Here is a 24,263-nt window from a genome sequence, read left to right on the forward strand (position 1 = left end):
AACGGTGTTGAGCCTGTGGCGCTTTGCCACTGTCAGCGTCTCCATTGTGGAAGCGGCCCCCCCACCCCTCACCCCAGTCCTCTCTGAGCTGTGGTGGTGGTGACGCTGCGTTGGTGACGCTGCGTTGGTGACGCTGCGGTGGTGACGCTGCGCAAGCGTGCACACTTTACTCGGAACCTCAAGGGCACAAGTTCAGTCCCAGATGGGGGTCGACTCGGCCCGTCGTCCCCGCAGGGTCGATAAGACAGCGAAGTTACCGCCTTGCGGTCAGACTTTGTCCTGTGGAGTGCCCGGCCCGTCATGGGAACGTGGAAGTTCTAACCGCAACGGTGGGGGGCGCGTGCGTGACTCGCCCGGCAGGTACGCCATCTCGATGGCGCGCAAGATCGGCGCGCGCGTCTACGCGCTGCCCGACGACCTCGTGGAGGTGAAGCCCAAGATGGTGATGACCATGTTCGCCTGCCTCATGGGGCGCGGCATGAAGAAGGTGTGACGCGCTGCGCCGCAGACACCACAACTGCTGCGCCAGGCATGCACATGCACCCACATGCACGCATGCACGCACACCAACAATACAACCAACGATACAACTGCAACTTGCACCGCATGCAGGCGGCCGCGAGAACCACATGCCGTTGGTGTGCCAACGGCATGTCCTCCGCACACTCCCCGCAATCCACGCGCTTTACAGCTCGCTATGTCGCACGCGTAACACGCCGCACGCTCCTCCTGCCGCACGCCGTGGCACGGTAAATGCCACCCTTAGCAGTGCTGGCCCACGCCGCGCTCGGGCACCGCAGTCGCAGAGCCGCTCGCAGCTCGTGGCCCGCACCGTGGCACGCACCGTGGCACACACCGTGGCACACCGTAGCACACTGGTACACTGTGGCACGCCGTGACACATCATGGCACACCGTGGCATGCCGTGGTGCACCATGGCACGCATCTTGCCGTGCTGCGTCACAGCAATGCACACGCCACGCTTGCCAATCTACTGCAGATCTCACACCACAATGGCGCACAAGCATGTCAAACACACACATGGCACACAGGCACGTCGCACACACACATGGCACACAATCCACACCCGACACAAAGATACGTCACACACGCACTGCACTCTACCACTGGACACACATTGCACGAGCACAATTCACACACGTACACATGCAAAACTCATCATGTACACGCCCACTTACACTGCACTCCCTATCGCAGGACACGCACAGACATCGCTCCCACAGACATCCCACACACATCACCCGCACGCGCATCACCGCGGTCACAGTACGTTTAGTAGGCGTCCTTGGTCCCCTGTGGGGCAGGCACACTGGGGGAGGGTTGGAGTTGGGTCAGAACACTTACTGGGGAGCATTCCTCTCATCGTAGAACAGCAGCATTCAGAAACGTGCTTTGCAAGCTTTCTCCAGCGGATGAAGGTGTACAATACGACGAGCGGAGAAGAGTCGCCACTTTTTCCCAGCTCGGGAGTTCTGTGGGACCGGCCCGTCGGTCGGCTTGTTACGTGTGTTTTTTTCTGCATTTTATGACAATGTTTATATATATAACCACCCCGGTAAATATTACAATCAACGACGGGGAGAGGGAAACGTGTCGTGAAAATCGGTTGTAAAAGTGGAAATCCTGGGAATGAAATTGCGTCGAGAATTTTGATGTTTGCGGAGGGTATGACCGTGCGTCCTATCATGGCCTATGACCTATGCAAGGTAACAAAAAAATAAAGTGAGTTTGAATGAAATTGCGACAATTGGGTTTTATGCTGCAAAAATTGACACCAAAGGCGAAGACGACGCTCAGGCGTGCTAATTAGTGAATGTGACGACGCGCGACTACGTATTGTCTGTATGTGCAAGGACACGGTACGAGTGAAGCGCGTTAGTGTGGGACTGGGGAGGTGGGGGGCGGTGAATGGTCAACGAGGGGGGGGTGAGCTGTGTGTCGGACGATGGGGCCAGGTGACCCTCGGTGGCTGCGTCGTGGCACCGGCACTGCAAAGCCACAAAGGGGCACGCACGGGAGGAGGGAAATCCCCACGGTTGCTCGCTAACACCCCCCCCCCCTCGTACAACACCGCTGACTTGCTCGCCCCGCCAGTCCGACGTGAATCGGACGTTTTAAACACCCCGGCGGTCGTGCCCGTTGCTATCGTTGATCGACAATCCGGTCACCCGCGGTGAGGAAATTTGCCGCCGAGTGAATTCCAACGCGCTTTGGGAAGATCGATCTCACCTCTCTCTCTCACTCGACAGAATAAATAAATACATCTCGCTTGGGCCGCCACCTGGCAGTGTTTACGCCGGGAAGGAGCTCACCGCTGCCAGGCGACGCTCAATATCTGGGGAGCATTTGTGGGAGAGCAGCCTCGTGATTCGTTGGCTGGAGTTGAATAAATACAAATTTGATGTCGGCTCCCCCCCCCCCCCTTCAAATGACACCTGCAGGGCATCCCCTCCCCCACTGCTGCTCCCGCCGAGTGCTGCGCTGTCCGATGTGAACGTTCTCATTCATTCGCCAGCGCGACTGTCGGCTGTTGGCCACCGTCATACGTGTACGCCGGTCGCCAACACGCTCCGACCAGCAACCACTGAACTCCACCTGGGAGAGGTGGGGCCCACCCCCCCCACCCAGCGCTGGGGGCGCTGCTCAATTGTCACGACACCGATTGGTGCAAAGTTTCTGTGGCATGTCGGGCACAGGATGGGGTTGGATGGTTGCGAGTCGGAGCGTGTCGGCCACCACCTGCGGCAAACCAGATGTAAACACAAGTACAGTGTGCCCTCGTTATTCGCTCGTGAATAGCACATTTCGCAGATATTATTGGCCTACGAAAACCTCTTTTTAATGAATGAGCCTTAATAAAGAATCTATTAAAGACGTGAACATCCTAACACAAAATGGGTTTTAATAAAGTTAAAGTAAATATTTAACGATTAAATAATGGTTTATGAATTAACTTACCTGAAATTGATGCAGTAACGATGATCTCACTACTTTCTTGCATTTAAACTAAAACTAAACAAAATTTAATTTTACCAGGTAAGGCCCACTGAGCAATGTAGCTCTTTTTCAGAAGCGACCTGGCCACAAATGATAGCTCAACGAAGTGGCTTATCGCGTGGAAATATCAGTCAAATACTCTAAAACGCATCACATTCCCTCTCATAACTTTCTCCGTCTCTCTCGATGCAGTAGTCGCGTAAAGTTGCAGATGATCGCCAGTTTGTGAATAACGAGGCAATACTGTACTCTGATCTGTTTCGCCCGAAGGCGTTGAGCTCAACGCGACATTTTGGTTACATTTGCCTCCATCCCGAAGCGTGCTGGGGTTTTGGCACCGCGTGCCGGGAGGGGTCGGCCGCGATGTACGCCTGGCGGAGCGCACACAGAGAGAGAGAGCAGCGCTCTCCATCCCCCCCGTCATCCTGTGAACGCTGCCTCCGGCAATATGGGGCGGTCGCGCCCGTTGATTCGTAAGCGTAGCTCCATTGTCGGGTGGCGGCGACGGCTCCGCCGCTGCTGCTGCTCCACGTGGCTGCCCGTCAACCAGCGCCTTGGAGGCAGCAGCGGCAGCAGCAAGGGTTGGTGGATCGCCGCACAAATGACGCATTTCTGTGGGCGTCGAGGAGCCCCGTACCCTGGCGCACCAGGAGAAGGCAGTACAGCAAGTGTGGACTAATCTCCATCAGTCCCGTCTGTATTGGATAGCGGGTGCACCTTCGCATGCTGCGTTTTCTCCGGGCACTTCTGTTTCCTCCCACACGTGTAAACACTCGTTAATTGGTCGAAAAACATCTTAATGTATAGAGGAGCGCAGAGCTTGGGCAATTGTCGGCAGCGCCGGCTCACCGCCTGGCTGGGATTGTGAGATTCACTTTGCATGAACGACGATGCTATATACAAAACTTATGAATGAAGAGTTTTACTTTTAAAATGTATCCTGTATTTGGACCCAGTATCTTGCCAATAAACTGTTCATGGGATTCCGAATTGTGATGTTCAAAGCAGAGTATGGGACCGCAGTACGAAAACCGAGCTTCTGGACGTGTTCATGACATTATTTGTTTTTCTAGAATGTTGACGTCTTATTGTTTTACAATCATGTTGCCGTTGCTAGCTTTGAAGTTAACGTTTTACTTAACAGTACAAGGCTAGACATTGCTATTTTGTTCTTTGAGGTCTTTATATAAATATACTATTAAAAAAAAACACCCCTTGACAAAGTTTATTGTTTTGCTTGCAAATACAACATTGTGTCTACAGGATGAATGATAACAACCCTTGCTGATAGCAGCCTACGCTCCTTCAACAGCGGAATAGCAAAGCTACGCAAACTTCAATTCCCGCTCACGACCAACACCGGGCGACGAATATTTGAACCGGTTCTGAGCCCTCTGCTAGGATGACTCAGTCTTAAAGGAGTACTCGGTGCAGTGTGTAGACATCAGTACTGGGAAGACAAAGGTGGCCAGGTGTGGTGCTGGCCACCTCCCCTCTCTTCCCTACGGGGGGGTCTTTATCTTTGTTGTGACCTGCAGTGCGGTGTTGGTTGAACGCTGTGTGGATCAGACGAGATGGTCTGTCAGACCTCGGCATGGGTGGCGAAATCGATAAGTGAAGTTCACGGGAACGGTCACCATGGTAGCAGTGATAGAAGAGCGATGAGGAGGTGACCGACCGCCAGTGAGCGACCAGAGTGAATTGGCGAGTGTGCTGGATCATCAGTCACACGGACTGCTGCTTTACTCCGAATCCTATCCGGTGCAGCACTGACGTCTGAGTTGGGAACTCCTCAACAATGGGATCCCAACTCTGGCCGATGGCATGTTTGACTTGGGTGCCACGGTGGCGATGTTAACTACCTTGCCTGGTATACAGGAGGTCGTGGGTTCGATTCTGACCCTGATGCCTGTATATTTGGATTTTTCTCTGGTCCCTCTGGTTTTCCCCCCAACATTTAGAATCGACATGCGTGTCGTGTATTTGGCTGCTATAAAATCCCACAAGTCATTTGTGGTCACAGGTTGCTTCTGAAAAAGAGCTATGCAGCTCAGTGGGCCTTACCTGGTAAAATGTTTTTGTTTTAAAGACTTGGCAGACAAAATCAACAGCGGAGCTCGGTCGATGAACGGCTCTCACTGGGAAGCGCAGGCTTCAGAGAACACCCTCCGGGGAACCGTGTACCCATCGCACAAATCCTTTATTTCCTTAAAATGTCACAGTTCATTCGATTGCTGCACAGGAATTGGCACTTTAAAGATAAGACGCACGTTTAAAAGTAACGCGTAACAACCGATGATGCATTATGGCAAAACATCCCTGGGCAGTGAACGTAAGTATTACCACTTGACCGTTTCTCTCTCTGGTGCTGCTGCTGGTCTCCCACACGAACAAACGTGGCATCGACGTCAACCCCCGTGGCACGGGTCTCATCATCTCGTGGGCATGTCTGAGACCGGGAGAGGTCAAGGGGTCGCGAGCGAGTGGGCAGGAAGCTGCCGACAAACTCTCCCGCGGGAAGCGCACGGCACAGCGCTGCCCGGACTTACTTCCTTGCAGCCTCGGCCGTTACGCCCAAACGCGTGGCGTAGATATGTTCTCCGCTCACATAATTCCCCGTTCCCATAATCCCCCGTTCCCATAATCCCGCACGGCTATCCCGTGTCTTCTTTACTATGACGGTGGCCCTCTTCATCGTGGTTGTGAGCATCACCGTCGCTGTAGCCGCCCTGCTGGGTGACGATGGCAGCGGCGTCCTGGTGGAGTGGCGGCTCCGTGTTGGGCACGGCTTCCCCGGGGGCGGCCACCTGCCGCACCGTCACGTTGACGCGCGACTCGCGCAGGTAGCGCGCGCACACCTCCCAGTCGGCGGCGCTCACGGCGTCCGGCTCCGCGGCACTCACCACGGGGTCGCCCCGGCCCGAGGGATCCGGCTCCGCGTGGTCCCCCGCGGCTTCCCGTGGGTACGAGGGCTCCCGCAGGCACTCTGGGAGCGCGCCGCCCGAGTCGAGGATGCGTGGCACGGCGTGGTAGCGCAGCCGTGACTCCCCCGACATCACCATGACGTCGCCGCTGTGCATGAAGAGCGGCAGCGCCGGGTCTTCGCGCCGCAGCCCTCCGAGTAGGAACACCGCGGAGCAGCCAAAACTACGCGCGGCACGAACACCACGGTGAACACCGCCGTGAACACCACGCGCGGTGATAACCACGCGCGGCACAAACACCGCGGTGAACACAACACAGTGTATGAGTGAGAGGCGAGCGAGGATGGCGAGTACTCATACTCTTTGGTTCTTTCCGTAAAGTCACGTAGGTGAAAATAAAAATAATAAAATTAAAATAAGTAAATTAAATTACGACGTTTCGGGCGCAACACAAGCGTCCGTCATCAGGTGGGGACAACCACAGCGAGGATGCGAGTGAGTGAGTGGGCCTGCGAGCGAGCGAGTGAATGGGTGAGCGAACGAATGGGCGAGCGAACGAATGGGCGAGCGGGTGAGGCGCTTGCCTGAAGGAGACGAGCGGCTGGCTGAGGTCCAGTTCCGACTCGTCCACGTGAGGCCCCAGGGCCGAGTCGGCACGGTAGAAGTTCAAGATGGCCGCCTCGGCACAGAACGTGGGGAAGCCGCAGGCGGCGGCGAGGATCCCGGCCACGCCGGAGACCTCCACGGGGAGACTCGAGCGGTGGTGCGCAGAGTATCGCTGCTCTCACATATCACACACCGCACACACACACATCACACCACACACACATCACCCACACACACACATCACACCACACACATACACATCACACACACACACCACACGCTATGCACACACCACACACACCACACACACACGCACCACACACACACCGCACGCACCACGCACGCACCACGCACGCACCACGCACACCACACCACGCACACCACACCACGCACACACCACACACACCGCATGCACCACACACACACCACACATGCCAAACACCGGGCATACACACACACCGCACACATCGCACGCTTTCAGTTGCGCTTCATGTCTGTCCAGTGCTCGTCGAGCGACATTGGCTTCCGGTTGCCGAACAAACACGTTATAAGGTCGCACTCAATACACACAAAGTGCTTGCCACAAATGAACCACAATACCTCGCTGACCTCGTCAAGGAGCATAAACCATCGCACTTGGTCAGCGTAGGTTTGTGAAGCAGGAGCCCATGATCCGTTTCGGATATCGCACCACCGATGTTTAGCCGTGGCCGGGAATAGAAGTTCACATACACACAGCAGCGGACACTGCACACACGCACTGCACACACGCACTGCACACATCACAGCACTCACCGTGCTCACATTATCAGAGGCTCGGCAATACCGCGTTTTCACTCTCTACTGGAGCAAGTGGGAGTGAGTGGGAGCGAGGGAGCGAGCGAGCGAGCGGATCACTCATTGGAGTGAGTGGGAAGCGAGCGAGTGGGGAGGCTGCGGCCCACCTTGGTATTCCAGTTGTAGTGGTACCCCAGCGTGACCCAGCGCAGCTTCTCCAGGAGGCTCCGTGGCTCCCGCGGGCCCTTGCCGGCCCTGGGGGAACAGAACGCGGGGGAACAGAACGGAACGATCGCTCGACCACGTGGTAACCAATCGCAGCTCCTCCACCGAGTGACACCGCGAGGAACGTGACCCCCCCCTCTCGCCGGCTCCCCGTGGTCACGCCGGTTTGGTCGTAGCTGCTACACGGGGGATCTTCGTTTTTTTGTGTGGGGAGCTCCCTCACCTGATGCCTGAGGCCCACACGTCGTCGCGCTGCGGATCGTGGGCGTCCAGGTTGCACACGTTGGGCTTCTGCGGGTACAGTTTGAGGCACTGGCGCACCCAGAAGCGCTGGCCGCTCGGCAGGAAGGGGTTTACGATGAAGATGAAACCTGCGGGGTCACATGTCACGCCCCCGGCTCCGTTTGTAACAATGCCGTGCTTGCGTCTCTGCATAGTCCCCAAACGCAGGCGATCCACAACCAGCATGAACATCCGTAATAGGTTTCTTTGCGGGCTAGATCGCCGTGCGGGTACGATGATGTTTCTTCAACGATAACCCTCCACAACCCAACAACGGACCAAATCAAGTTGTCACCTGGGAAAATATACCAATTGGTTTGTCTTTACCCCCCTCCATCCCTTCCCCCTCCCCCGGTGGCCCCTCCCCCCATGTACCGGGGTATCCGTTGAGGCCGTAGGCCCTCCACTGCGACACAGGCTGCAGGCCCACTCGCTGGGCCTCACCGTCGAGTGCCGAGGCCTCCAGCCGGGCGCGGTAAACCTGGGGCAGCATCCAGGCACGCACGGGACGCACGGTGAGACTCCTGTTGCCATGAGAGACTGCGGGGTTACGGGGACGGCAGAACGGCTCACAGCACCGGAACGGGTAAGCGGGGGGGGGGGGGGGGGAGTCAGGTGCAAGTGCATCGTCTTAGTTATTACTTTGTTACGATTTTGAGCCAGCTGGCCAGCGTTGGTGAATTATTACACAACTGGCAGTAACCGTGACCGGGACGTCGATCCACGTCTGACCGATCCCTGGAGGTCTGGACCAACGAGCGGCTTAACCGGACTTTCTGGCCGGGTTACAGAAAATCTCTCTCCCTGCTCCCTCCTCAGGGTCCAGGAGGGGGTTGGGGGTTCAGGGGGGTGGTTTACAGAAATGTTTAATCCTTCTTGATATCAGGGCTCCACGACAACAAATGACGACTATCAAGTCGTGACACAGCCAACACGGTTGCGTGGAGCATGGTATCGACAGTATTGCAACTCGCTACTCTACGGGACGTCTGGCAAAACCATTCCCAAGCTGCAGCGTTCACAAAATAGTCTGGCACGTGTCGTGACGAGCACCGCAGGATCCGACCGTGTCCGTCCAGTGCTCGCCGAGCTGCATTGGCTTCCGGTAGCTGAACGAATGCTTTATAAAGTCGCACTCATTACATACAAAGGGCTTGAAACGCATGAAGCACAATCCCTCGCTGATCTCGTCAAGGACCATAAACCATAATCACACGAACTCCGGTCATCCTCGCAGCTTTTGATTGGCCATCAAACAAAGATGGTCACTGGACCGCGCGCTTTCAGATGCGCTTCTGTGGCCGTCTGGAATGCTTTTCCCTCCGATATCAGGAAGGCACTGGAGCTATGCATTTTAAAATCTAGAATGAAAACTTATTTCTTTAGAACTGCTTTGTTTAGTTTGTTGTCCTTCCCCCACACCTCCGATTAGCACGGTTGGCTCCAGATGGTCCAAAAAAAGTTCTACATACATACTGTACAGACAAACCCATTGGAGTGGCCAAGAGATGGGGGCAGAACAGCAAGTGTGCTCATCACCCATCTGTGTCGACATTGTTTCTAGATTTGAAGCTTTCGTGACCGCAAGGATTCATATTCTTAGGTTTTTTCGGTAAAGTCACGTAGGTAAAAAATTAAAATTTATAAAAGTAAAATAAAAATCACGACGTTTCGGAGGCAACACAAGCTTCCGTCTTCAGGTGGAACCGTCACAGCCCGACAGCTGTACCAAGTAAATGAGAGATTACAAGAGATACCACTCCGTATATATAATGGTTGAGGGGGGAAGGGCCAGGAACGGCACACTTTTTATTAATATGGTAAGGTGAGGCTTAAGACTAAGAATAGACTGCATAACAACGACATTGTTTTTAGTGTTACCATAAATACCGGGGTCCGGCGTGGGGAGGGTGGGGGGGGCCCCTCACCGTGTCCGGGTGCCGTGCAGCCTCGCGCAGGTCGAGCACGCCGCCCAGGTCGGGCGGTGGGCGGCGCCGGCGGTAGAACTTGAAGAGTTGCCGCATGGCCTCCTCGCCAGGCTCCACCATCACCGCCACTGCGGGGACACGCGCAGTCGCCGTGGTGAGCAATGGGGGGTGGGAGGGGGGAGCCGTGGCGACCGCATTGGAGCGATCGGTTGCCTGCAACTCGGTTGCCTGCAACTCGGTTGCCTGCAACTCGGTTGCCTGCAACTCGGTTGCCTGCAGCGGAATCTCCTGGACATCTGTGAACAAGAGCTTGAGTGCTCAGATTCCTCCAGTATGAATAAATATTCTGAATCGCGTGTACACAATACTCTTAGTAATACACTTGGTGTTCTATCACAGCACAGATCGCACAAGGTCTCAACGCGCTTGACATGAAGCTTGTTACGTGATAGAGAAAGCCTCGCATACAGACCGGTGAGTTTTAAGACGCGATTTAAAAAGGGAAACACTCAGATTTCCAAACATCTTGCCAAGGTGGCAAGATGTTAACTACCTCGCCTGGTATACAGGAGGTCGTGGGTTCGATCCCGACCCTGATGCCTGTATATTTGGAGTTTGCGTGTCTCTCTCCCCATGTTCGCGTGGATTTTTCTCCTGGTCCTGCTGCTTTTTCCTCCACATTTAGAATCAACATCACGCGTTTAGAGTATTTGTCTGCTATACATTTCCACATGATAAGCCACTTCACTGAGCTATCAATTGTGGCCAGGTCACTACACAGCTCAGTGGGCCTTACCTGGCAAAATAAAAGTGTAGTTTTAATAGTTTAGTTTAACAACCACAATCGTGGAGCCTGGTTGCAAAAATCTCCCTCTCCCATAGAACAACAGTCTGGCCTTTGGAATCAGGGAACTGATTCCAAAGGCCAGTGGAATATAAAACTGAAGCCATATCGGTGAGATTATTAGGAGCCAACTCATTCAAGGCATTAAAACGTGAGAAGCATCTTGAAGTCTATTCTGTGATTTACAGAGAGACAGTGCAGGGAGGAAAAGTGATATGGTCACGTGGTTTAGTCGCGACCACCTACATCGGCTCTATGGAAGAGGTGCTGCTCGCCAACAGCACTTGCCCTAACAGCCTGTGCAGGCTACACGGGGTGCATCGTCTTTGTGCGCGTGCGTGTGTTCGTACTTACCTCCCGGCAGCTTTGTAGCCTTGGCCAATAATGTGCAACTACAATTTGACGTGACCCAACGAGTGTGGCTCAGGACACCGTCATCGGCCGCGCGCGTGCAATTGCTGCCATAGTCGCCGGGCGACCGAGGCAACCAAATCACAAACAACGGCCGAAGGCTCGAGCGGGGTACCCTGGGAGTGAGGTACCCTGGGAGTGTGAGGTGTCGCCCTCAGTGGGCAGACGAACCGGATCCGTGGGACGCGAGCGATCCCCGCTAAGGCAGGCGCGGTTGGGCAAGATCTGAGCGTCGAAGAGAAGCTTCACCTCTGGGTGCCAGTGTGATTGGTGCGCCCCGGTGGTGAGATGTCCCTCTCCTGGTAGACGAGGTCGTGGATTTAGATCCCGACCACGACACCTGCTGTATATTTGGGGGTTGCGTCTCTCTCTCTCTCCTGTGGTCACGTGGATTTTTCTCCGGGTCCTCTGGTTTTTTTTCTCCGCATTTAGAAACGTGCGTTTAGAGTATTTGGCTGCTATAGATTTCCACGCGATAAGCCACTTCGTTGGGCTATCATTTGTGGCCAGGTCGCTTCTAAGCTACATAGCTCAGTGGGGGCCTTACCCGTTAAAATATAAATAGTACAATAGTTTAGTTTAAAGTTTAAATATATGCCAGAAGAAGATGCGTACGAGTCCAGATGAAGTGGTTCTGCACAGCACTCAAAACTGCTGCGCTCTGAACACACGGCAGCCGACTGAGAAGCGTTTCAGCAGGCATGCCCGGCAAGAAATCGCCACAATCGTCACTCGCCGCTGGAAACACCCAGAGGTGGCGGCGTCGGAGGTTTCCCGACGCCACATCGGGTGCTTTGACTTGACGAGAATGAAAAAAAAACTCAATTCACATAGACAATATTTAAGCAGCCATCGTTTTTATTATATTATGTCTTTGATGTTTCAGTGCGATCCTCTCACTCAGTTCGACATTTCCAAGCACACGGTTAGAATGGCAATTAGATTACACATGCATACATGTCCACACTGCACACACACACTGCTGCATTGGAGTTGTGCTAAAATAAAATATTGTACCCATGGCACACACCAAAGTATGGAGAGGAGTAGAGTCAAGGGGTGGGGGTGGGGGAATGGGAGAGGGAAGAGAGACGAGAAAGAATGGGAAAATAAGAAAACAAGGAATGGAGAATCAGGAGCCAAAGGAACGCCGTACAGGAATAAGAAGAGGCATGACTGGGCCAAGATGTTGGGGATGAGATGATGAGAGGGAAGAGAGGAGCGAGCACACGTGAGCTGCACGGAGCGGCGTCTGTTCTCACAGGGGGCGGGGGAGAGGGGAAGGGTTCAGAGCGGGGGTTGCCACACAGAAGTCACGTGATGTACGGGAGGCTTGAGATGATTTAGATATACTGAGAAACAATCGGTTTCTCCTGTTTGAGTGAACAGCGTGTACTGCACTGTTTAAACAACATTTACCGGCTCTACCAAACTTGTTAAATGCATGCGTGGGCAGCTGTCGGGCGTGTTGTTACGAGGGTTAGCACCGGTCTGTTCCCAATTGTTCCCCAACCCACCCTTCGTTTCCCCAACAGCAAATAGACACGGCAGCCTGGGGCAGCAGTCTGGGACGTCGCTGGCAACGAGACCCGGGCCGCGCGCAAAACAACGGAGCGATTAAAAGGGCATTGTTTGGCTCGCGGTTACAAGCACCAAACCGTGCGAGTGAAAGGCGGTCTATTCAAACATGACTCCTTGTAAAAAGGTGTCAGTTTTGTTGCCAGATAGAAGGGTAAAGAACCAATTATCATATTTTTACTGGCAAATGAGGTTCCCATAGTGAAAGGCGGCTATTGTCTTTGCGTTTCTGGTTTGGCTCAAGTGACCCCCCCCCTCCTGCAGCCACTTCACCATCTCGCCGGCGCTCAATGATTTGATTCGATTGGAGAATCGAAGGGTCGACCCATGAATTGTGGCGATGCGTTGCATTGCGTGGGGCAAGGTGGGTGGAACCGTGACAGGCCTAACACGCACCGCTGGCGGTTAATAATTCACCGCGTACGCCAGAGAACGGTGAAACCGACGCCGATTACTGCACCGCGCAGCCTCGAATTACTAATGTACGTGTATAAGGTTGACACCATGACCGCCGTAACGATTTGCGCCCGGGAAAAAGTGATATTGTTTGGGTAAATCCACTAATCAGATCTCTGAATCAAATCTAAATGGCGCACAATGCAGAATTGTCTCTATTCATACGTGAACAAAAGCAAACCATGAATATGAACGTGTAACTTGAAACGTTGCGCGTGCAATGCACAATGCGCATAAACAAAAGACGATCCTCTCCAAGCGTAGATCAACTGTTAGCCTACGACGGGCGAACGCCGCTTAACACGGCTCGCGGCTCGTACGGAGCGAGCGCTGCCCTCTACCGCGCGAAGGGATCTCGGAGGTAGCTCTGCGACATCCGCTTCCCGCGGGCCATTCTGCAAGGCGACCGTCGGGTCCGCACCGCTCTGCGAGTGATCCCAGTGGACGCTTCGTCTCGCGCCAACAGCGCAATCGGGATATCATTTGGGAGGAAAAAAATTAGTTGAGGACGGACAATGTCCGGCTGTTAAGAAGCTGCGAGGGGGGGGGGTTGGGTTTCCAGGAACGCCAGCATCACGCTGCGGCTGCCCCCCGCGGATACCGGTAACCAGACGCTGGCGCTCCGCCAGTCGTGGACGCTAGCGCTCCGCCCCGGCTGCCTCGGCGGCGCCGGGGAGCTGGCACTTGGCGACGAGCGCGGCGAGCCGGCCCTGCTGGCTCAGGCGCTGCGTCTCCGTGCCGCCCCCGATGCAGCGCCCGTTGACGAAGACCTGCGGCACGGTGCGAGCGCCCGTGGCCAGCGCCAGCGCTTGCTGCAGGGCGCGGCCGTCGGCGCGCCGGTCCAGCTCCACGGCGAGGTAGCGCGCGCCGATCTCGTCGAAGGCGCGCTTGGCCATGGTGCAGTAGGGGCACGCGGTCTTGGAGAAGATGACGACGCAGTTGGAGGCCACCGTGTCCCGCACGTACTCGCCCTCCGCCGTGTCGGGTGGCCGCGTCCACAGCGAGTTCCCCATCCTCGCCGCCCGGCACCGCTGAGCGCAAACGGGCGGCACCACAACGCCGTCCGGCCTTTTAGAGCGGACGCGGCCAACTTCCACAGCACGCCCGAGCGCTTGTGTCACACGTTAACTCGCAATGTCCCGATAGCCGTGACGACGCTGCACCGCCGCCCGACGTTCGCTCTCCGAGAGAGAGGAGGGCTCGAGAGGTGGGAGCAGGGACCACGGACACGACCGGGAACGGCAGCAGCCTGGTGGGGAGTCATCGCTAACAACTGCCCAAGCTCTGTTGGTCCTCTGTATGTTAAGATGTTTTCAGACAATTAATGAGTTTCTACACGTGGAAGGAAACCAAAGCACCCAGGGAAAACCCACGCAGACAAGGGGGACAACAAGAGATGGACATTTGCTGTACCGCCTTCTCCTTGCGGAGCCAGGGTATGGAAACTCGATGCACACGGGAAGGGCGTTTCAGATTTGTATTATCAAACAGTCCTCGTTTCCTCCAGTGCTGGATTGCAGACCAACGTGCATCGTAGCCCCCACCACCACCACTGCCTGGCTTTGCCACGTCACGTGGCCTGTACGATATTTTACCATTTTTTTTCCCGCAACTCCCTTGTAGCCGACTGTACGGCGTGGTCCTTACCTTTATTTTCTTCAGATAATAAAAAAAACTTATCCCAAAATAAAAAAATTTAAATCTCCCGCACTGTACGCACAGCGAAAGTTAACGAGCTTGGTGTCCAGGTAAACTAAACTCAAACTAAACTAGTTTACTTTCCCAGGTAAGGCCCACTGAGCTATGCAACTTTTTTTCAGAAGCAACCTGACCACATAGGATAGCCCAGTGAAGTGGCTTATCACATGGACATTTTATAGCAGCCAAATATTTTCAACATGTATGTTCATTCTAAATGTAAAGTGAAAAACCGGACGACCCGGAGAAAAATCCACGCGACCATGGGGAGAGACAAGCAAGCTTCAAATATACAGCAGCAGGCGTCAGGGTCGGAATCAAACCCACGACCTCCTGCACACCAGGTGAGTTAGTTAACATCTCACCACTGTGGCCTCAAGGTCAGGGAGCCGGGCCGGCACCCCACGGATCCTGTGCTCAACCCGGAGAACCACCTGCGATTAAGCCAGGCCCTTAGGGGCACGCGAGTTCATGACCTCAGGCTGGTCATCAATTAATTAACTCAATTTTGGAACTTGAGGATCAACAAATACCAGTTTAACTGCCACGTGATGAACAATCAGCCGGGTGCCGGTGGCTACGCTGCACGTGGCTGACTGTAATCCAGGAGGCAGCAGCGAGCTGGGTTGGTGGATCACCGTACACCGATGTTGAGCAACTCCCTTACTGCGGGCGTCGAGGTGGTGTCGTACCCTGGGCTCGCCAGGACAAGGCAGCACGGCAAAACGTAGCCTCCGCCTGTTCCACCGGCGTTCGGGTTTTCTCCCACATGTAAACATTCATTAAGTGGCTGAAAACATCTTTAGAGGATCGCAGAGCTTGGGCAATTGTCGATAGCGCCGGCGCCTCCGGCTGGTCGACTGCCTTCCCGCCCTTCCGTGGTTCCTCCTCGTGCCTCCCGAGTCGTGCTCTCTCTACGAGAGCGAGCAGATGATGGGCGGTTGCGCGCTACGAGTTGACGCGATTGCTATTCCAACAGCAGGCTGTTTGGGAAAGTGCAGTGGCCCCTTTGCAATGACAAGAGCCAAGCGCCGATCACAGAGGCAGTTTTGTGAGATCTTCTTCCGCGGACCGTACTCCCAACACACTAGGTGAGTCAAGCTCAGTCATTCGAAAGCGTGGCTGTAGAGGTGAATTTGTAAGTGTCTCTTGAAGGAGACGATGGAGGTGATGCTGCGAATGTGCAGAGGGACGGCGTTCCAGACTGTTGGGGCAGTCTGGAACGCCATCGCATTCTGCAGCTCCGCAAAACTTTTCCAATCTCCCGCGGTATGCGGTGCCATTTCCACACGGACGTGCGTGGGAAGTCCGTGCGGTGGTAATCATTGGTGGTTCGCATCGTCGCAAATTATTAACATTCTGCCGACTGGAACTCTAAACCGTGCCCTTCCCCTACACGCTCCGAACCGTCCCACACACGGTATGAAACAAGGCACACTCGGCTACCTGCAGAAGCACTATTTTATTAATCAATTACAACCTGACTTTCTCGCACCTAGACACAAGCATCGCTCGAGCTGCGTTGTTAACGCCGACTTAATTGTCGTCAAGTCCGAGCACTACTTCGCCTGCACGTAACGGAGCGCGCCTCAGTGATAAATATCGAAACTTTTGCAACGAAAAAAGAAAATGAAACATTGCAGACCACCACGACCAGCTTGTGGAATGAAAAGATTTAAAGCTGCGTGTAGCGTTCATGTCAAGTAAACAAAACCCGAGGCAGCTCTGTGAAGTGAGAATGACCGTCTAGACCAGGGGTTGGCAACCAAAACAACAAGGGACGTTGTTTTCAATTTCGTTTAAAAAAAAAAACCTCAACATTTTGAGAGTTGCAATGCACACGCGGTGAGTACGCGAGGCAGTGGTCCTTAATAGATGACGTCACGAGGCAGCCCTTGAGGAGCCGCACTCACCTCTAGAGCCGCAGGTTGCCCAGCCCTGCGCTAGGCCCAGCCTTTGGATCACACCTCTCAAGCACTTCCCCAAGCAAAAGGGCTCTCTAACTTCCAGTGCGCACGCCCACACAAACTCGCCACAATACTCCCAATTAAATGCACATTTAATAATAATTTGAACTTGTAATGCGCCGCACGGTATCCGCTCCCCGTTCTCGTAGACGGAGAGAACGATTGGGGGGCGCGACGAGGAACCACAGACAAGCGGTGAAGGCAGCCACGCGGTGAGTCGGTGCTAACTGTCCAAGCTCTGCCGTCCTCTAGCGCGGTGGTGGTTCTCAACCTTGTTGAGCTACTCTACCCCCCTTGCTGAATTTATTATCAACCAAGTAACCCCCTCGCCCGACCCAACATGGTTCGGAGAAATACATTGATTAATAATGAACAGAAATATTTTCACCAATTGTCCATTTTGTGAGGTGTCCTAACTAGCTAGGAACTGCAAACGAATAAAAACAAAATCAACAAACGCGCTGGGTGCGTGACGTCATTTGTTCACGCTCGCTGGTTATTCTGGTAAACCACATTGTGTACGATCAATGAGTTTAAAACGGTCTTCTATATAGTTCTAGGTTACCATATGGATTTAAAATGTATCAGCGTTATTTTATTGGCAGATTCACATATGATTATTCAACAATGACTCTCATGTATGATATAATTTCACACATTTATGAATCACCTCATCACGTACCCCCCGGCTGAGAACCAGTGCTCTATATATTCAGGTGTTATCGGCTAATTAATGAGTGTATACACATTATGTCATTGCAGACCGGCAGTATTTTGTGATGAACGCGGGACTGTGGTGGTGCTGGAATGTGGGGCTGGCCTGACCTAGCCAGCGGCAGCTCTGCTCGTGCAGAGAGGCACACTCATCGGGAAACGCATCTCTTCACTCAAAATTTATTTTATTTCGATTTAAAGCTTTCGTGACTACAGGGATTCATCTTCTTGGTTCTTTCGGTAAAGTCACGTAGAAGGGAAATAATAAAATGAAATTCAGATGCTGTCTTTCCGACAGACCTGTTCTTCACCTGAGGACGGCTGCTTGCGTTGTGGCCGAAACGTCGTGAGAATTGTATTTTATAATGTTTTATATTTATTATTTTATTATTTCCCGTCTACGTGACTTTACCGAAAGAACCAAGATAAAAATTTCTTGCACGTGCCGTTGAAAATGTAATTACTCATCCGTCAGTCCCTGTCTTTTCTTGATCACACACAGCTGAAACGCCCCCTTGTCATTTGCGTATGTGTACACTTTTTACATTTTCTGATATTTCAATGCAAGGCTGTGCCGATGGATCAACCGCTACCTCTACTTACTCCTCAACTGCACTTGGCTCTATGGGTCCCTCGTCATGACTTGAATTCCTGTCCACAATATGAACACAGTAATGTTCGAGCAGAGATTTCTTGCTCCGATCATGATCGGTAGACCCGCGGTGCCTGTGAATGGCATTGCGTACCGGTGCTATGCGTAGCTGTGATTATAGGAAAGTGCAGAGGTGCTCGCCAACGTCAGGAAGCTGCCAATCTCCAAAAATGCCAAAATCCTCAATCAGTGGCCACTGCCCACACTCAATTGGTAGCAGAGAACCTGCCGACTTCCTATAGTAATACAAATAAAGACGCTGCAAATGGACAAATGTGACACGGAAACGTTGAACGGGGACACTTAACAGGTCGAGAAATTTGAATTTATAAACGGCAGACGCGGTCCGACGCAAATGCTCGAAGTCGTGTTGCGTTTTAACGGTTACTTCCAGATGCTACAGCAAGTCTCTAGAGAGATGCACTGACACAACCGGACCCTAAAACTCTGAGAGCCAAACTCGTTGGGCAGGAGTGGAGTTGGCGTGTGCGTGGGGCGCTGGGCAATGGCACCTGTACCAATTAACATCATCATCATCCCGTCATATCTGTATTACAGCACGTCCCATGTAAACCGCCGAGTTGAATCGACTTTAAGCAGGCGGACACTTTCCAAAACAATGATCCGCGTTAGCTGAAATCAACGAGCATAAATAAAAACCGCTTGCGTGCATTTGTGCGTTGCATCTCAACTCTGCCAGGTTTGTGCGCGTGCAGCGGTCCGAGACTTGGCGATGCAGGAAGCAGCAAGAGGAGACGACGGCGCGTGACCTCTGTGTATCGCGAGCAGCAGCAGCAGCAGGCAAGTCCCTCCCCGCCTCCCCCCGACCCCCAAGCGGAGCAAGCATCCTGACGCGAGCGAGCATGCTCCTTCTACGATGCTTCATATGGACCCGCAGGGCGTGCCGGGGCAGGTCCCGTGTCCTTGCTCGCCACACCCCGGGGAAGTCTGCCGGCCATAGTTCTGCGCATTCCTCCATCACGCCGCGTGCAACGACTTGGCGGCCGGCGCCGGTGCCGCCACCACCTCGCCCTTCATGAACAGGTCCTTGTCGTAAACGACTCGCACGAGCAGGGAGCAGCTGGGGCACGTGGCGACGTCCTCTCCGTTCTCCAGGTCCTCCTTGCTGATGGCGAAGCGGTCGCCGCATGGGCACGGGTAGTAGTAGGTGTCCGTCTCCTCGTCGAACTCAAAGTCCTCGATCTCCACCTCGTCGTGAAACGTCCCCTCTGGCTCGGCCATCTTGGGCGCGGGGGCGTCAGAAGTAGTCAAGGCGTCTGTTGACCGGGAAGAAACAATTCGGGGTTGAAATTTGCAGCCATCTTCCAAGGGTCTACAAACTCAAGTTGCCCGCGTACGGAACCTTTGTGCAGCCAACGTTCTGACCGTCTGTACGCGTGCCCGCACTGAGCGACTGCGCGGAGGCGAATGGAGCAAAGGGTCATCTCGTGCGGGGCGGAGGCGCGGTCACAGACGCGCAAATCTGTGGGCAAGAGGGGTCACGCTCGCAGGTCGATAGACAATTTTTTGGCCGAGTTCAACTGTGACACCACTGTGGCCGTTGCCGCGGTCAGATGCCGAGTGAGAACAACGCTGCAGGGAACGATAAACACCGGCAGGGGGCTCCCTCTACTCCTCGACCCGGCGAGAGCCGAAGTCTGCCGTGTCCACGTTGGTCGACGTCATGCGCTCCCCAACTCCGCAGCCCTGGTGGCACCTCGCACGAGGGCTCCGTGCGCTCGCGCTCCGCCGCAGGAGACGACGTTCGAGTCCCGCGGAGACACGCGGGGAAGAGAAGCGATACACCAGAGGCGTGCAGACTCCCTCCACGTGCGAATATCATCAAGTGCTTCTCAAAAAACTGTACATCAGTTTTGGATTTGTTTTTCTGTTCCCAGCCATGAGACGCGGACACGACACGGGAGAATTCTCATCTGCCGCCGTGTGTAGGAGGCCGTGCCTCTACCAAAGCTCAGGACAAAGACCGCTCTTGCAGCAGACCAAGCGCTTCTGAATTCCGACCACCATCGACTCCCGATCACCACAATAGTCCGCCTGCAGTGGCTGAACATGTTCACATGGGACTTGTGTTGTAGACGAATGGCCCAATCGCGGCCATTTGTGAGCGCCCTGCTGCATTTCACGGGCGTCTAGGGAACTGTATGACTCACGATGCGGAATACATGAGGGATGTACACCGCCTTGACCAGGGGGACGCTGGGACTTGTGCGTTTAAATGAGGGACGCCATAGGCGTGTGTCCCTCATTTAATATACTATATATATTTATATAAATGTAATATATTTACATACTATATAATAGGTTACAGTGCAGGGCAATGCCCCTTCTTCACAGCGCATGGTGAGGCAAGTGAGGTGGTAGTGCCATCTCTATGCGCTGTGAAGAAGGCCCATTGCCCAAAACGTTGCCTATTTGACATATACTTATATTTAAAGCAAAAGTGCTTTTTAGTTTTGTAACAGCACACACAGCTCCACCACTCCGGGCTTTTCTCTCGTAGCCACACTGCCAGGTTGTGCCAACTCGCCTGTCACCTGGACCCCCCCTTTGACGCAGAGTTAATGAGCAGTGGTAAACAACAACAACAATTTAAAATCAGAGTGGGGCGCCGAGTCTTCATGGCGCCCTGATGACGTAGCTGCAGCGGCGTTACAACACAGCCAGCCCCTACCGCTCTCAAGTCGTGTGGTCTGGCGGCCCCCCAATCAAGGCCACAAGTACCCCCTCCCTCCCCCACAGCCCCAAAAACACAACTACGTTTCTGACGACTACCACTGCCAATACGGAGGTATTAATATGTCGACGGCTCCAGTCAACACGGTGTTAGTAAGGAGGTCATTTCACGTCGTGTATTCGTATTTTGTCGCCGCACCGTGGAGCTCACGTTTTCTCGAGCACATTTTCATATTTCCCTGCACAGTTTCCACGCCGCAGCCTACCTTGAAGGCTTTCGCACTCCGTGCGCCCCACAGGTTAGGTAGGTAACACTACTTTCGAGGGTGCTTCCATCACTAAGCGCTTACCCTCACCGTGACTTTAGATATTTTTTTTTATCAACTAAACATTTAAAAAAATGTTACCAGGTAAGGCCCACTGAGCTATGTAGCTCTTTTTCAGAAGCGACTTGGCAATCACAAATTTTAACTCAATGAAGTGGCTTATCATGTGGAAATGTATAGCAGCAAAATACTCTAAACACGCGTGATGTTGTTCTAAATGCGGAGAAAAATCTACACGACAACGGGGAGAGAGACACGCAAACTCCAAATATACAGCTGCAGGCGTCAGGGTCGGGATCGAACCCACGACCTCCTGTATACCACGCGAGTTGACATCTCGCGAGATGTTCCCGAAGCGCTTCCCCCTCACCGTGACTTAGGCCTCGGCAAGGTAAGTTACCCTTTTGACTGGGTAAAAGGGTAAAGGTGTCGACATGCCAAGGGGTAAGGTAAAGGGTAGGGTAAAGGTAGCTCGGAAGAATTACCCGGTAGGGTAAAGGTAGTGCGAAGTATTACCCGGTAAATACCGCTAAAAGCTCCGTGGCGCAGTCCGTGGCCTCCATTTAATAAAGAATATTTTTTTAAACTTTCTTTTTAAAAAACATCGCTTTTTTTTAATGTACTAGTAATGGCAGAACTCCACGACTCCAGGAAGTGGCCCCGAAGCTTGCCATAACGTAAGGGGACACAGTGGCCAATTACAGCCAAGAATATAGTATTGTCATCAGTATGACATAAGTATACCAAGTTTGCAGTTGATACCACATTGGGAAATGGGTTAAAATTGAGTTACAAGATTTGAGGATACGACGACAACGACAACAAACGTGTAAAATGACACATGAAAAAGGTTTATAACGGTAAATGCTAGGTAGAGCGCTTTATCCATATAGAATACTCTCGATTATTCCAAATTTTCACGCTTTCTTTTAACTCTGTTGTTGTTGTATCCTCAAATCTTGTAACTCAACTTTAACCCACTTCACAATGTGGTATCGACTGCAAACGTGGTATACTTATGTCATACTGATGCAAATACTATATTCTATCATAAAAAATTGAAAACATTTTAAAACATTATTTTTATGTTATGTTTCGGCTTGGGTCTAATTGTCCATAATCAACTGACGTTGGCTGTAATTGGCCACGGTCCCTTACGTTATGGCAAGCTTCGGGGCCACTTCCTGGAGTCGTGGAGTTCTTCCATTACTAGTACAGTACATTGAATAAAAACGTGTTTTAAAAAAAGGTTTTTTTAAGAATATTACTTATTAAATGGAGGCCACGGACTGCGCCACGGAGCTTCTAGCGGTAAACAAGGCACCGTATTTACCGGGTAATGCTTCGCGCTACCTTGACCCTACCGGGTAATTCTTTCGAGCTACCTTTACCCTACCCTTTACCTTACCCCTTGGCATGTCGACACCTTTACCTTTACACTTTTACCGCTAAAAAGGGTAAATTACCTTACCTTGCCGAGGCCTAGTTGTAATGAAGGTCATCACAGCAGTACCGGTACCAGACCTCGACTCAAACCACCATCTCCCGCTGCCAACTCGCGGCACGGTCAGTCGGCGCTTTACTAACAAAGGCAGCTATCCTGCCATACGCGCATGGGGACGTACGGTGCTAAAGAAGTTAAATACAGTACATACTACATACAGTACCGACACGCACAGGTGCCCACGTGGCCCCACGGAGAAGCGGATATCCGACAAGGTGAAGGCCGCGTCGGAGTGCAAGTCTAGCTGAGAAGGTCGAGGCGTGGAAGTCGAGGAGAGAACGGCGGGATGAGAAGGTCAAGACGGGAAGGTCGAGGTAGAAAGGTGGAGTGGAGGCGGTGGAGGGATCGAGGTTGACTCACCGCGAGGAGGAGGAGGCGATGGACTCCGCGCGTCAACTCGCTCGGAAACATCCCCAGTGGGCCTCGACTACGGCAAGCGCGGAGCGGTCACCCGCGTGCACTTTACAAACGCGTTCCGGGCCGCTCGCAACCGCGCATGCCCATTGGACGACTCTACAACAATAAAATAATAATAAAATCGTCTGTCGTTGAATAATGTAACTTACTCTTTGGTTCTTGTGGTAAAGTCAAGTTAAATATAACTTACTTGTCAACTCAACAATTGTTTTTTTTACCCTTCCATCTGGCAACATACTCTGATGGTGCATTGTCTTTGAGTTGTGCGCCTTTTGGCGTCATCTGGTCCAACACCATGTGAGACTAGGCTCTAAGGAAAGCTGTCTCGGGTGTGGACCAATCAATTTCAAGGACAGTGCACACATTATCAGAATTATGTTTTTTGTTTGCATTACGACTGCAGGTATTGTGGTCAATGCAAACATGACTCCTTGTAAGGAGGGTGTCGGTTTTGTTGCCAGATGGAAGGGTACAAAAACAATTGTCGTGTTTTGCTACTGGCAAAGGAGGTTCCAATGGTTACGTGTCAACTCCTTATCAGTGTCATGCGTTTGGAGTATTTGGCAGCTATAAATGTCCACATGATAAGCCACTTCGTTGAGATAGCGTTTGTGACCAGGTCACTTCTGAAAAAGAGCTTTATAGCTCAGTGGGCCTTGGTAAAATAAAAAAAGTTGTATTTTCTATCTACGTGACTTTACCGAAAGAACAAAAGAATATTAAAAAGTTGTAATAGTTTAACATCAATGACTGCAGCATCCGGCAGAGGGCGCGACACGCGGACACTCCACAGATGCGCGCCTCGACATACATATATTTTTTAGGGGCCGTCCATAAATGACGTCACGCGATTTTGGACTATTTTTTACCCTCCTCCCCCTTCGTCACACGGCGTCACAAAAAGTCAGACCCCCCCCCCTCAAATATGACGTCACAAAGCTCTGCCCCCCCCCCCCCAAATTTTTTTTATAAAACATGCTTCAAATCGCTTTAAACTATTGTCATTGTAGTGCGTATTTAATGTGGCGCTGCACTCTGATGTTGTATGAGAAAACATTTATTAAACAGTATATTTAATTAAGTAGAACGTGTTGTCTGTATTTATTTAAAGGTACGCATTTTAATGTGACGTCACATTTCTCAAACCCCCCCCTCGTCACACATCGTCACAAATGTCTGACCCCCCCCCCCCGTAAGTTCGTGACGCCATTTATGGACGGCCCCTAAGACACATTAAAACAT

The 24,263-nt window shown here is 52.7% G+C and overlaps 4 protein-coding genes across 9 annotated transcripts in view; 1 reads left to right on the forward strand and 3 right to left on the reverse strand.

Moving 5' to 3' along the window:
- Window positions 1-4,001, forward strand: part of LOC144947063 (plastin-3-like) — an 81,769-nt gene extending 77,768 nt beyond the window's left edge. For all 6 annotated transcript variants that reach the window (XM_078876217.1, XM_078876221.1, XM_078876218.1 and 3 more), the window contains one exon: window positions 361-4,001. In XM_078876217.1, the coding sequence (XP_078732343.1) occupies window positions 361-493 (133 nt within the window). In that variant the 3' untranslated portion in view covers window positions 494-4,001. The remainder of the gene's footprint in view (window positions 1-360) is intronic.
- Window positions 4,002-5,069: 1,068 nt separating this feature from the next.
- Window positions 5,070-23,052, reverse strand: ALKBH1 (alkB homolog 1, histone H2A dioxygenase). The gene is made up of 7 exons (XM_078876223.1): window positions 22,965-23,052; window positions 9,761-9,888; window positions 8,208-8,313; window positions 7,774-7,921; window positions 7,493-7,580; window positions 6,527-6,720; window positions 5,070-6,165 (listed from the first exon to the last, which is right to left on the reverse strand). The coding sequence occupies exons 2-7, from the start codon at window positions 9,878-9,880 to the stop codon at window positions 5,673-5,675; spliced, it is 1,149 nt and encodes a 382-aa protein (XP_078732349.1). The 5' UTR covers window positions 9,881-9,888; window positions 22,965-23,052; the 3' UTR covers window positions 5,070-5,672.
- GLRX2 (glutaredoxin 2) lies at window positions 12,614-23,049 on the reverse strand. The gene is made up of 2 exons (XM_078876224.1): window positions 22,965-23,049; window positions 12,614-14,080 (listed from the first exon to the last, which is right to left on the reverse strand). Exons 1-2 carry the CDS (start codon window positions 23,013-23,015, stop codon window positions 13,688-13,690), a joined length of 444 nt encoding a protein of 147 aa, XP_078732350.1. The 5' UTR covers window positions 23,016-23,049; the 3' UTR covers window positions 12,614-13,687.
- On the reverse strand, window positions 17,794-23,026 carry DPH3 (diphthamide biosynthesis 3). Its single transcript, XM_078876225.1, has 2 exons — window positions 22,965-23,026; window positions 17,794-19,357 (listed from the first exon to the last, which is right to left on the reverse strand). Exon 2 carries the CDS (start codon window positions 19,320-19,322, stop codon window positions 19,059-19,061), a length of 264 nt encoding a protein of 87 aa, XP_078732351.1. The 5' UTR covers window positions 19,323-19,357; window positions 22,965-23,026; the 3' UTR covers window positions 17,794-19,058.
- Window positions 23,053-24,263: the final 1,211 nt, after the last annotated feature.

This window comes from Lampetra fluviatilis, chromosome 43 (assembly GCF_964198595.1).
Source record: "Lampetra fluviatilis chromosome 43, kcLamFluv1.1, whole genome shotgun sequence".
Taxonomy (NCBI): Eukaryota; Metazoa; Chordata; class Hyperoartia; order Petromyzontiformes; family Petromyzontidae; genus Lampetra; species Lampetra fluviatilis.

Coding starts and splice junctions, on each gene's coding strand:
- DPH3 (XM_078876225.1), bottom strand. CDS start 19,322: ATGGCCGAGCCAGAGGGGACGTTTCACGACGAGGTGGAGATCGAGGAC.
- ALKBH1 (XM_078876223.1), bottom strand. CDS start 9,880: ATGGTGGAGCCTGGCGAGGAGGCCATGCGGCAACTCTTCAAGTTCTAC. Junction 7,922..8,207: donor CGGCCTCAACGGATACCCCG/GTACATGGGGGG, acceptor GTGACCCCGCAG/GTTTCATCTTCATCGTAAAC. Junction 6,721..7,492: donor ACTACAACTGGAATACCAAG/GTGGGCCGCAGC, acceptor ATGTGAGAGCAG/CGATACTCTGCGCACCACCG.
- GLRX2 (XM_078876224.1), bottom strand. CDS start 23,015: ATGTTTCCGAGCGAGTTGACGCGCGGAGTCCATCGCCTCCTCCTCCTC. Junction 14,081..22,964: donor ATCGCCTCCTCCTCCTCGCG/GTGAGTCAACCT, acceptor GTTTGCGCTCAG/CGGTGCCGGGCGGCGAGGAT.